The sequence below is a fragment of the Phodopus roborovskii genome, unplaced genomic scaffold, assembly GCF_943737965.1.
Source record: "Phodopus roborovskii unplaced genomic scaffold, PHOROB, whole genome shotgun sequence".
NCBI lineage: Eukaryota > Metazoa > Chordata > Mammalia > Rodentia > Cricetidae > Phodopus > Phodopus roborovskii.
This window is the reverse complement of record NW_026126629.1, coordinates 2,896,814-2,909,730: the sequence shown is the minus strand read 5'-3', so window position 1 is coordinate 2,909,730 and position 12,917 is coordinate 2,896,814. Positions and strand designations below refer to the sequence as shown.

The window sequence follows — 12,917 nt, the reverse complement described above, 5'->3', positions numbered from 1 at the left end:
TCCTCAGAAGCTCATGGAAGAAATGGCTGTGGCAGCCCAAAGAGACTTGTCTTAGTAAAGTTCCCATTTCTCACCACATGAGGAAACAAAGCCTAGGCTGACCTGCTCACGCTCATGATGAGCAGGTGCACATGTGGAATGGTTCAATGCAGCAGGTGGCTGAGCATGTAGGCTAGAGGGCAGGCATACCCAGGTTGCAAGGTTACATGCTTTGAGATCCTGGTGAATTACCTCAGAGCTCTGAAACTTTTCTTGTCTGTAAAATGGAGACACTGTGAAATGGAGACATGGTGGTAGATGACGTATCACCATTAATGACAACTATAGCATTAAACATATTCACCAGACTTGGCCTGAATAAAGCACAATGATGTATACGTATGAAAATTTCATAATGAAGTCCATTATTTAGTACGATGACTTTAAAAACTGTATTGGAAAGAGCAAAGAAAACAGTAAACTGTAGAAAAGCAAAAATAAGCCAGGCGGGCGGTAATGGTGCACACCTTTCATCCCAGCATTCAGAAGGCAGAAGCAGGTGGATCTCTGTGAGTTGCAAGCTCGAGGCCAGCCTGGTCTACAGAGTGAGTTCCAGGACAGCCAGGGCAACACAGAAAAACCCTCTCTTGAAAGCCCCTTCCCCCACAAAAAAAAAAAAAAAAAAAACTAGGAGCCCACATCATATGTAGGTCATATGCCATAATGATATGTACATTCTTTACTCTTTCCTGAGAAAGCTGACAAGAACCTGTAAAGAAAATGAACGTAGCATAGTTCTCAACAGCCAGCTCTGCAGTTTAAGTCCTACCCCAGGCTTGAAGTCAGCATGGACTATGCTAAGTTTTAGTATGTATTTTAGCAAACAGAAAATCATAAAGACGTGGGATCTATAAGTGCAGTCTGCAGTCTACTTTTTTTTAATCCAAAAACAAAACAAAACAACAACAACAACAAAAAAACATTTTTTCTTTCAAATAAAGCCTTCCTTTAATTCCCAAGACCTCACTCAAAAACTCTGGTTTCTCTAAGTCAGCTAAAGAATAGAAGAGGCTCTCAAGAGTTTAAGTGAAAAAAAACAAAGCAAAACAAGAAAAAAATCTCACAAAACTTCTATTCTCCTTTTCCTGCATTTTTATGAGTTATTATTGCAACTTAACAGAATCTAAGCATCACTGTCATGGCCCAATGTTCCTGGAAACCAAGACAATAAAAACTCTGCTACTCTGTATGTGAATTGATCTAGCAAAGCATTTACCTCAGAAAGCAAAGGTATATGGCCAAAGTGGATGAGAGTTCAAGGCTGGGCAAGTGTGAAATGGTTTCTCTGAATCATTTGTGTGATGTTTTTATTAGTGAGTTAATCAGAATAAAGTGATTTGAAAAAATAAAAATTAATACATTTTAAGTTAGTTAAGACATGGCTGGGCATGGTGGCACATATCTTTAATCCTAGTAACTAGGAGCCAAAACCAGGAGGATTTCTTTGAGTTCAAGGACATCCTGATTTATACTATTCTGCACCAGTCAACAATATATAAAGAGACTGCCTTACAAAAAAATTTAATTAAAAAAAAAAAAAAAAAAAAACTGGGTAAGACAAGGAACCACCTTAAGCACAGCCATTTTCCTCTCCAACTATTTCCTTTTAACTCAGATCCTCCAACAGTAAATAAGCTTTGGCTCAGGAACACAGCTATATTCCCCTCAATACAGAATGCCCAAAGAGTATGTCAACCATGTTTAGTGGAAGGGTTCCCTTCCATCAATCATGGGATTTATGAGGACAAGGTCAGTCAACTTCTCCTGTGACGACCAGACAGTACAAAGCTGAGATCATAAGTTGTGAGGCCTTTGCTGCATCCCCGCTCCCTCCAAAACTGCTGTGCACTGTGTGTAGAGACAGAACAGATATAAGTAAATGATTACCTGTGCTCATGTCCCAACACAGTTTTCCTTAGGGGACACTGATAGATGAATTTCACATAACTGTCACATGTCATGATGCCATCTTTCAATGTTTCAATTGTTTGGCAACATAAAAAGTCACCGGCAGTATTTGACCTCAGCCTATAGTTTGCCTACAATATATACAGTGCTTAGAGGCAGGAAGGAAGCCTGGTGGGGGTGGGGGGTGCCTGTCTGGATCTCCCAGGGTTCCTTGTCCTACAACTACATACAGAGTGCACACGGATGCTGTCTTGTCAGGCAGGTAGCATCACTATTGCTCATCTGCAGTCTCCAGTGAGGCAGTCTACCTCACCACTGCAGTACTGTTGTTCATCTGCAGAGAGTAGACCACCTAAGCACTCCTCCAAAGGGCACTCCACAAAAACAAGCCCCCAGGTATTTCAAAGGCAAAGAATGCAGACTTCAATGATACCCTAAGAGGTTTGGTTTAAATCTCCAGCTTACATGTAAACAGACTGCAAGCTCTGTCACCTGCAGAACCCTTACACATACTGGGATCAGAGAAATGGCAACCCTAGATGCCTTGAAACAAAGCCATAGCACACATAAGGACTCCATTTTACAGAATGCAAGGTGAAGCCGAAGCAATCAGACAGAAAGAAGACAAAATGCTATGATGACTGTGATAATGCTTCAAAATAATTCACTGTGGGGTAGAGATGAAGCAAGACTGGGCCGTGACTCATTAGTCACTGGAGTCCTGTGATGGCTATAAGAAGGCTCACAAAAAAAGATTTCTGTTTTTCTGTGTTTCAAATCATACATAAGAAAACCTTGGGTATGGGGACCAAATATGAGAATCCCTAAAGGAAAATAAAAATTATTTCAGGAAAAGGATTTTATGGCTATAATGTAGTATCTTTAAGAGTATTGCAAATAAACACCTACCCATTTTCAGCTAACCAAGCACAACTCCCTACTAGAAAAGGAAAAAGGTGTGTGTGATGGATAGTTTTTGTCAACTTGGCACAAGCTGAAGTTATCTGAGAGGAAGGAACTTCAATTAAAAAAATGCCTCCAGCTGCACCAGATGGGTCCAAGATCTAACACTAATGCACAAACTAAGTGGAGCCCATTCTATATGGAGAGACACCCTGCAGCCTAGACACGGGGGTGTGGGGGTGGAGAGGTGCTTAGGTCCTGCCTCAACTAGATGACAGAACAGATTTAGTACACTTCCTAGGAGAGGCCTTACCTTCTCCAAGGAATAGATGGGAGGTGGAGTGGAGGGGAAAAGTGGGGGGGGGGGGAGCAGGAAGAGAGGAGGAAGGGGGAACTAGGATTGGAATGCAAAAATTTAATTAATGAAAAAAGAAAAAACCAAAACAAAAGAAAATGCCTCTATAAAACCAGGCTGTAGACAAGCATTTTCTTTTTCTTTTTTGTTTTTTTCTTTTCAAGATAGGGTTTCTCTGCTTAGCTTTGGAGCCTATCCTGGTACTTACTCTGTGGCCTAGGCTGGCCTCAACTCACAAAGATCTGCCTGTCTCTGTCTCCCAAGAATGCTGGGACTAAAGGCATGCATCACCACTGCCTGGCTGGGCATTTTCTTATTAGTGATCCATGGGAGAGGGTCCAGTCCATTGTAATTAAAAGGTGACATCCTTGGGCTGGTGATACTGAGTCCTGTAAAAAAAAAAGCAGGGTAGCCTGGGTGTTGGCATGTCTTTAGTCCTAGCACTTGGGAGGCAGAGGCAGGTAGATCTCTGAGCCTGGTCTACAGAGTGAGTCCCAGAACACCCAGCACTACACAGAGAAACCCTTTCTCAAAAAATCCAAAACAAACAAACAAACAAACAAACAATCAAACAAAAAACCAAAAAACTCAACAAACAGCTGAGCAAACCATGATGAACAACCCAGTAAGCAGCTTCCCTCCATGGCCCCTGCATCAACTCCTGCCTCCAGGATTCTTCCCTGCTTGAGTTTCTGTCCTGACTTCTTTTGATGATGAATTGTGATGTGTAAGTGTTACCTTTTCCTCCTTGAGTTGCGTTGGTCATGGTGTTCTACCACAACAGCAGTAACCCTAGCTAGGACAGGGTGGTACTGCTGAGTTAAGGCTGTCTGTGTTGAGTTTACTCAAGTCACCAGCTTCTCTTCAAAAACAAATCACCTAGCTGCCCAGAGTACCTGCTCGCCTCTTTCCACAATAGCATCCCTATTATATACAAGTGAGGACATCATTCTGTGTTGCTAGACTCTCCTGGGTCTAAACATCACAACTAAGAGTTAGCATATGTCTTTACTCTTTCTGGAAAGTATAAGTGGGCACTAAATTCTGGGCAAAGCAATACCAAGCATTGAAAGCCTCCGGCCTACCGTGGAGCCAAATCACAATGGCCATATGCACACCCCAAATGCCATGCCTGAATATGGAGTATGGGTATCTTCTCTTTAGTCCAACTTTCCTAGTAGTTCCATTTAATTTCTTGACAAATGTTCACTGAGTCCAACAGCACAAAGAAGCTCCATCCACAAAGCCTCTGCTCCCAGAATGTACACAATAAAGAAGAGTTATCACATAATCATGTTCAAAGAGTCACAGAGAATAGGGAAAAAAAAAAAAAAAAAAAAAAAAAAACTCAGGGTGGTTCGGTATCACACAAATGGACTTCAGTGAAGGTAGAGGTGACTTCTCAAAGCGAAGACAATGTCCCATCATCAACAGGACTCCCACCATGGCATAATCTATTTGTAAAATGTTGCTTTGAAATTCAAGTATTTAACATTCTTATCCTTTAAGTTCCCTATCAATGTAAACATTAATATCAAATTCCCAGCCAGTTATTCATGTTTTAATGCCATCTAAACATATGTCTTATTAAGTTTTAGAAATGAACAATTTGTAAAATTTTTAAAGTAGAATTTCAATTTAAGCTAGGTGGTGGTGATGCACACCTTTAGTTCCAGCGACTGAGAGGCAGAAACAGGTGAATCTCTTGAGTTTGAGGCCAACCTGGTCTACAGAGCGAGTCCCAGGACAGCTATCAACTGACAGTGTAGGTTATAGAAAAGCACAGTACGAAGTTGGGATGCAGATGAGCACCAGGCTGGTCTCTGGGAGATGACTGATACTATCATGCTAACATTCGCCAACTGTGCTAACAGACCAGACCTGATATATTAGCTAAATCACAGATGATGCTATTTCCACCAAGCTTCTCCCACGGCACCAATTTTGGGGAAGTTATTGCCATGCATGAACTGGCTAAAATAAGTTATAAGAGAAAAGACAAAAAACAAAAGAGCATCTAACTTCACAGTTTTGAACTTTGGCACTAAGAATCCAGGAAGTGGCTGTAGCCATTTGTCCCAGAGAGTAGGGGCACACATTATTTTGCATATACTTTCGGGAGAACTTTGATCCCAGGGAGCCCATTCAAGGGTCCTCAGTTGAAAAGATGGCCTAGATAAAGGGTAAACTGCAAAGTCAGTTCCAGCACTACCAGGAGTTGAAAGTGTCAAAAGAAATCACTGTGCAACAAGTCATTTTATGCTACCTAATTTATTTTCACCCTCCACAGTAACCTTGGGAAAGAGGTATTACCATCTCCTTTCCCAAACAGGGAAAGTTATTTCCAGAGATTAAATAACTCACTTCACACACTGTGTTTGCTGTTTGCTGGCTCATAATCACAAACTGGAGAATTAAGGAATCAGGTATATATCCTAAAGATCTTCCATAATGGAGTTTTCACTCAGTGTTTCATTAATGCCATCAACTTTTCTACATATTTCTTCTCAATTTGACTTCATCAGTAAAAGCAATTCATATAGATTTAATTCCACAATATCATTTGCTGGCACGGGATAATCTTAAGACAGTGGTAAAAGCCCTGGCAATGTCAAAAGAAGGTACAAGTCTGTTCCATTGGTTTTTGTTTGTTTGTTTGTTTTGTTTTGTTTTGAAGGGTTGAGCTGGGTGTGTTTGGATGCATACATTTATGTGGGGGAAAGAAGTTAACCTCAGATATCAGTTCCTCTGGAGCCATCCACCTTAGTTTTTTGTTTGCTTTTGCTTTTTCAAGACGGGGCTTTTCAGTGTTGCCCTGGCTGGCTAGCTGTCCTAACAATCACTCTGTAGACCAGGCTGGCCTCAAACTCAAGGGATCCACCTGCCTCTGCCTCCAGAGTGCTGGGATAAAAGTTGTGCAACACCAACGCCAAGCACACCTTTTGTTTTGTTTTGTTTTTGGAAACATGCTTTCTCACCAACCTTTAGCCCACCAAATGGACTAGACTGGCTGGACAGGAAGGCCCAGGGATACACCTCTCTCCCTCCCTCTCTAGCAATGGGGTTTAAAGCATGTACCAACAGACATGCTTTTGGTGAGGAGTGGGTGGGTTATGTGGGCTCTAGGAATCGAACTCAGCTCCTTGGCCTTGCACAGTAAGCTCTTTACCAAAAGAACTGTTTCCATGGACTTCTTTTAAAACCCGAGGTAGCCCCACTCTTTCATTAAGATCGGACTTTTCAGTCACAAATGAAGAACTGCCAGAATTAAACTTCAGTCTTTACTTAAATTATGCAAGCCTAAATTCCAGCCAACCTGATTGTCTTTCAAATGGCGAATAGCTTTCAAAGGGTAAACCATATAGTAGTACACACCTTTAATCCCAGAGCTCTATCGAAGCAGAGGTTTGGGAGATCTACATAGTGAGTTACAGGATAGCCAGAGACCCTGCCAAAACCAAACAACAAAAACCACCCACACCAACCTCTAACAAATGCTAGTTGATTGGTAATACAAGCCTTCTGTAGGTAGATACGAGACTTTAGAGCTTTATGAAAAACCTGATGACTATATTTCCATTAGGAGATATAAAATACAACAAAAATGGGTTCAGCCACTAAATTTTGTGGTGCCCCAGAGATCAAAGCGTTCGGAGAAACACATCTGCCCTGTACATGGGAATTACCTACAATCGGCATCCTGTGTTAGAGACATAGAAGCCATTTAAGGGAAATCCATCTATACCAGGAATGAAAACTTAAGGGCAAGAGTGATTATGATTAGGTCCTTAAAGCTCTACTCTACCGCTTCCTACGAGGGTTGCCACCTAGTGATTTTAATTTTTCAAGCCCAGGCAGACTGCCAAGTCAACACTAAAACCGGACTAACAACTGATTTTTCCTATTGCAACACCAACTAGTCTTGTGCTTTCCCTCTGCCCTCAAACAGCAATCCTCACTGAAAATCAGCTAATTTGCTCTACAATCCCTTCCAACTGGAAGCGCTCCTAGGGCTGCCACCAGTGTCATTCTTCTGGGCAATACCAACAGACCAAGTGGCCAGCTGAAAAGGCCAAAGAGGGAAAAGGGAAGAAAGGGTAAGAGCTAAAACATGCAGCAACTGTGACTAGTGCATCGAGCCAGTTCTGCACTTAGGAATCCAGCTGCCAAAGTTCTACTACTTGGGCCCTGAACAAAATCTCTGCCAAAATAAACAGCTACAGGTGAGAAATCAAATTGCACGGGCACATGTAAACTCTGTACTCTGTATCCCAAACTTGACTCAAGGCCATGACCTTTCTCATCACCGAGTGCCCAGCTAAGCATTAGGAGTCACAGAAAAGGGTACTGTCAATCTAACCCAGCTACCTAACCTGACTTTCATTGACAGCATACCTTTAGCCACCTAAAGTAGCCTTCCACCAAACCGCGTAAGGCAGTAGAAATTATGGATTTCTGACCCCTTACCTGGCAGAGTCAAATAACCACACAATTCCTATGGAGTGCATTCTTGGTTGTGATGATCTTTGGGCAGCATCCTAAACTTTCACTTTAAACCCCATACAAAGAAGAAAACGGGGATAAAATACTTTTATTTTTAAAGTTAAAATGCCCAGGCATGGGATCCCACACTTTAGTCTCAGCACTTGGGGGCAGAGGCAGGCCAATCTCTTGAGGCAGCCTGGAGTACAGAGCACGGTCCAGGACAGCCAGGGTTACACAGATAAACGCTATCAAAAATAAAATAAAATAAAAATGTTCAAAATTCACTCTTTACCTTAAGAAACCCAGGGTTGGTCAAGGTTTCTTCTTAAACATGAGTGAAGCTACTTTTCAATACTGAGGACTCTTTCCTCCTGGGGTGTTTTTCATAACAAGGTCTGAACTGGAAGGATGTAGGTTAAAGTCCCTGCAGGTTTCCTATGTCCATAATTTTGAACTGGTGTTCTGACTGCACCCAGGTTTCCAGATGGGATCCACTTCCTTCACTGCCCATTACAGGGAGCCCCTAGAAAGCAGACTTTCTCAAATGCTCTCTATCCACCCCCTTCCCTCCTGTTCAGGAGCATCCTCAATGTGGCAAGCAGGGAAGATGGGCTGAAGCAACAAGAAAACTTCCCCGGGGTTGGGTACAAACTCCACCAGGGGGGCTGGACTCACCTTCCCGACAGAGCCCCATGACTTCGCGGTTTTTCCCAAACTCCTTGAAACTTTCATCCAATTCGGTCCCTAGGAGATATACACACACAGGAGGAGGGGAGAGGCAGGTCAGTGGCCAGGAGTGTGACGCACGATCACGCACGCACAGGGTAGGTGTGGGCACCTCCGCGTTCCACACCCAGCAAAAGATAGCATCTCTGACCCCCGAGGGGGCGGGTCACAGGACACGGCGCTGGGGGACGGGAGCGAGGCTGGAGAGGGGGGAGCAGGAGGGGGGGCGTGGGGAACGGGGAGGCGTGGACACTCACCATCCTTCCCAGGAAGTTTGGAAGCTTCCACCCACAGATTCCACGACTGTCCCAGCATCGCTTCGGGACTGGGCAGGGGCCTGCGCTCCCCCACCGTCGCCATGGCGGCGGCCGAGGTGGTGGCGGCCCCGGAGCCGCCGTCCTCCGGCCGTGGGCGCCGCGGCGGCGGGTGCTGCCGCTGGGGCTGCAGAGGCTGTGGCGGCTGCTGCTGCTGCTGCCGGGCGGCCGCTGCTCCGCCCGCCGCGCGGCGCGGCTCCCCCCTGACGTCATCCGCGGCCCGCTCCGACATTCTTTCCGCTCCTACAATGTAACAAAAAGGGGGAAAAGAGTGGCGCGGGGGCCGCTTTTAAGGAGGCGCCGCGGAGTTCCGGCGGCGTGCGCGGCCCGCAGGCCGGTGCCGCTGACAGCCCCGGGACCCCCCCGCCGCCGCCGCCGCCGCCGCCCCCGCCCGGGCGCAAAGTCCGCGGCGCAGCTGGCTTTCGCTTTCGCCTCCCGCGGCCCTCGTAGGGCGCCGGCTGCGGCCGCCGCTGCGGCGCTGGCTGCCCGGCCCGGCCGCCCGCATCGGGAGGCCAGCGCCCCGAGCCACCCTGCCGTGCGCGGCCTCGGCCCGCCCGCGCCCCGGCCCGCCGCTGCCCACCCTGCGGCCGCTCGCATCCCGGCCCGGCCGGCCGGCCCGCAGCCCCGTTCCTTCCTTCCGTCCGCGCGTCCGTCCGAGCGGCGGCGCCCGGCCGGCTCCCTTAAGCGGAGGCGCCTCCTGTCGCCTCCTCCCCCTCGCCGGTCCCTCCCTCTCTGCTCGCTCCGGCGAAGTTTGCACGTCAAGCCCCCGGAGTGGAGCCAGGGCGAAGTCGGAAACGCAGCCACCTATGGAAGAGCCGGCCGGTCGGCCCCGGCGCAGCGACTAGTGCGTCGCCGAGGCCCTCCCTCCGGAGCCTCGGGCACCGGCGCTTCGCTCTGAGCTCGCAGGCGGCTGCACAGTAGCTGGAGCATGAATGGGAAGCCGCCACTGTGCGGGCGCCCAGGAGCAGCCTAAGGAGCCACGGGCAGGTGTGAAAATGCCGCCCAGGTGTTAGCCCAGGTGTGGGCCTCAAGCCCCCAACTGCATGAGTAGCCTCCTACGTGTACCTCGATGCCCACAACTGAAGGTCACACTGTGTGTCCTGGGAACTTGAATTTCTTCTCCAGCAAGAAGGGGCCCACGAAATCAGTGTATCACTTTAGGTCGTTAGACTGTCACTATTTATGGTTGTATTTCCTAGGATCAGATGAGAGCCCATGGTTTAAGGAATATACAAAAGACAACTGTGTTCGGTCAAATTTTACCAACTGAATCTAGGCACTAGCACATAAATTTAACTAACACCCTCCCCTCAATATACACATAAACAACTTTGGTTGAGGATCATCAAACAACTAAAGCATCTGTCGCAGCGGGTCCCACAAGGAACCTATAGTAAATATGAAAACTGGAGTTAAAACTGTGCATATGATGTTTTCACTCTTCTAACCAGTCCAAAACCTGTCTACAGGTGCTTTCAAAACTAGGAGAGGAGGAGACATGTACTTCCCGTTACTATCACTTGTTTGTCTTTAAAGGCAAATATCTAGTAAGAGGGGCGACCTACTTCTCTGTTGAAGAAATGTCTATTTACAAAAACCTTTAAAATGTTTAACAATGAAAGCAAAAGAGATTACAGAGCCAGGCGTGGTGGTGCACGCCTTTAATCCCAGTTCTCAGGAGGCAGAGGCAGAAGCAGGAGGATCTCTGAGTTCCAGACTAGCCTGGGCTACAGAGTGAGTTACAGGACAGGCTCCAAATTAAAAATACAAAACAGGCAGTGGTGGCATGCACCTTTAATCCCAGCACTTGGGAGGCAAACATATCTCTGTGAGTTCGAGACCAGCCTGGTTTACAAGAGGTAGTTCCAGGACTGCCTCCAAAGCCACAGAGAAACCCTGTCTCTAAAAAAAAAAAAAAAAAAACAAAAACACAAACAAACAAAAAACAACAAAACTGAATATGGAAACATTTTCACAATATATTAAAATCCAGACTCAGTGAAAAGGGTTTGATTTAGGTGAACATTAAAAACCTTAAACTGGCTGGACAGTGGTGGCAAAGACCTTTAATCCCAGCACTAGAGGGGAAAGAGGCAGGTAGATCACTGTGAGTTCAAGGCCTGCTTGGTCTACACAGTGAGTTTCCAGGACAGGCTCCAAAGCTACAAAGAAAAAACAAAACAAAACAAAAAAGCTTGCACTGGGTGTAATTTGGAGCTATGTGCCCAGAGTTCCCAGTTACTTGGGAGGCAGAAGCAAAAGTAAATGCATTATAGTAGTTCCCGCCAAGACTGAGAAACACAATAAGAAGTTGTCTTAAGTAAATAAAGAATAAATACAATTTCTGGCTAGACATATTTAGAAATTAATATGTAATTTTTTCATGAATTGCACACAAAGAAATCCAGAAATAATGAGTGCTTATCACAGAAAGTTGTTCCTTGAACCCTCAGGCTCTACCCCTACAGACTCAACTAACTGCAGGCTGAAAATATGCTTTTGATGGTTTTAAAATTGTATCTATACTGAACATGTACAGTTTTTTTAAAAATTCCCTAAATTTAAAACTGTCTACTATAATTGACATTTTAGTATTATAAGTAAGCCAGAGATGATATGATATATATGGAAGGATGTAGCTTATGTGCCTTTTAATAGAAGGGACTTGTCAATTCGGGACTCGGGGGGGGGGGGGGGGTCCTGGAACCTAATGCCAGGGGATAGTTGTAAGGGAAACCGAGACAACTGGAAGCTTTTTCAATTTAAAAAAAAAATATTTCTAAGTTTTAACTTCCTATGTAAAAGTATCAATGAGCAAAATGAAAGGTTAAAAACACATTATTATCAGTTAATAATTCAACATAGCTTGTGTGTCTCCACTGCAGATATTAAAATTTTTCATTAATCCCGAATCATTGAAATATTTGCATGAATGTTTCCCAAGATACATACAATTTATTACTTTTAATTTTGTAATTCTACATTTAAGACAAATTTAAATGTGAATTCCTTGCAACTGCTCACTTAAAGCAAAGCTTAGAAACAACCATTGGGGGCCTGGAGAGATGATGGTTCAGTGGTTAAGAGCACTGGCTGCATCTTTCTAAATGCTCTTCCTAGAGGTTCTGAGTTCAATTCCCAGCAACCACATGGTGGCTCACAGCCATCTGTAATGAGATCTGGTACCCTCTTCTAGCCTGTAAGCATATACATGAAGGCAGAAATGGGAGGAAAAAAGAAAAACACAACCATTTAAATGTCAAGCTATTTGATACTAAGGGAAAACCTGACTACAAATGTTGTTATTGTTGAAAGTATTGGGTGAGAATGAAAATAAAAAGATGAATCATGTTTGCTCTCGCTTCCTCAAAAAGTTTGTAACTGGTATAATAAAGCAGAACAGAGCTTAAAATTATAAGCACTAAATCTCGACAGGCGCTGGTGGCGCATGCCTTTAGTCCCAGCACTTGGGAGACAGAGGCAGGTGGATCTCTGTGAGTTTGAGACCAGCCTGGTCTACAGAGCGAGTTCCAGGACAGCCTCCGAAACAATACAGAAACCCTGTGTCAAAAAACAAAAACAAACAAACAAACAAAAGTAAGCACTAAATTTCAACATCATGGCAGTTAGTAAGCATTATAATAGCTATTGATTACCTACACGGTACAAGGGACATGCCAGAGGTTCTCTAGTGCATTGTTTCAACATTCACTGTTGTATACTGTCAATGTTGTGTTATTTATAACTGAGAAAGATGCTAAGTGTGGTGGTGCCCACTTTTAATGCCAGCACAGCAGAGGCCAGTCTGATCTACACAGTGAGTTCCAGAACAGCCAGTGCTACGTAATAGAGAAACCTTCTCTTACATTTTTGGTTGTGAGTTTAGCCTTTAATGGATGAACCAATGAAACCAAACAAAGCCCCCAACTAACAAGAGAAGGAAGGGGAGGTTGGGCTCCAAAGCCAGTCTTCTTAGTGCTGGTCTGATAGCAGCTCTTCCACTTACAAATAGACAACCTTGAGCAGGTTCCCTAGTTTCCCAGTATGTCAGTCTTCTAGTCTGTGAAGTGGAGATAAGGCCAGGCTTCTGAGGACCACAGGAAAAGGTCCTTTGAAAGCACTTGGTATCAAGCTTAAATACTGTGACTTACATAAGACTGAGCAAGGCTGCTGAGTGCTTATCAAAT

The 12,917-nt window shown here is 44.9% G+C and overlaps 1 protein-coding gene across 3 annotated transcripts in view; it reads right to left on the bottom strand.

Annotated features, from left to right (window-relative positions):
• Atxn7 (ataxin 7) overlaps window positions 1–9,541 on the bottom strand; it is an 83,924-nt gene extending 74,383 nt beyond the window's left edge. Inside the window, exons 1-3 of one of the 3 annotated variants that reach the window (XM_051206760.1) lie at window positions 9,311–9,540; window positions 8,674–8,973; window positions 8,366–8,434 (exon numbers count right to left, since the gene is read on the bottom strand). In XM_051206760.1, the coding sequence (XP_051062717.1) occupies window positions 8,366–8,434; window positions 8,674–8,962 (358 nt within the window). In that variant the 5' untranslated portion in view covers window positions 8,963–8,973; window positions 9,311–9,540. Of the gene's footprint in view, window positions 1–7,982; window positions 8,067–8,365; window positions 8,435–8,673; window positions 8,974–9,310 lie in introns of those variants that run through there. The other 2 variants (XM_051206761.1, XM_051206762.1) reach the window with 2 other exon arrangements.
• Window positions 9,542–12,917: the final 3,376 nt, after the last annotated feature.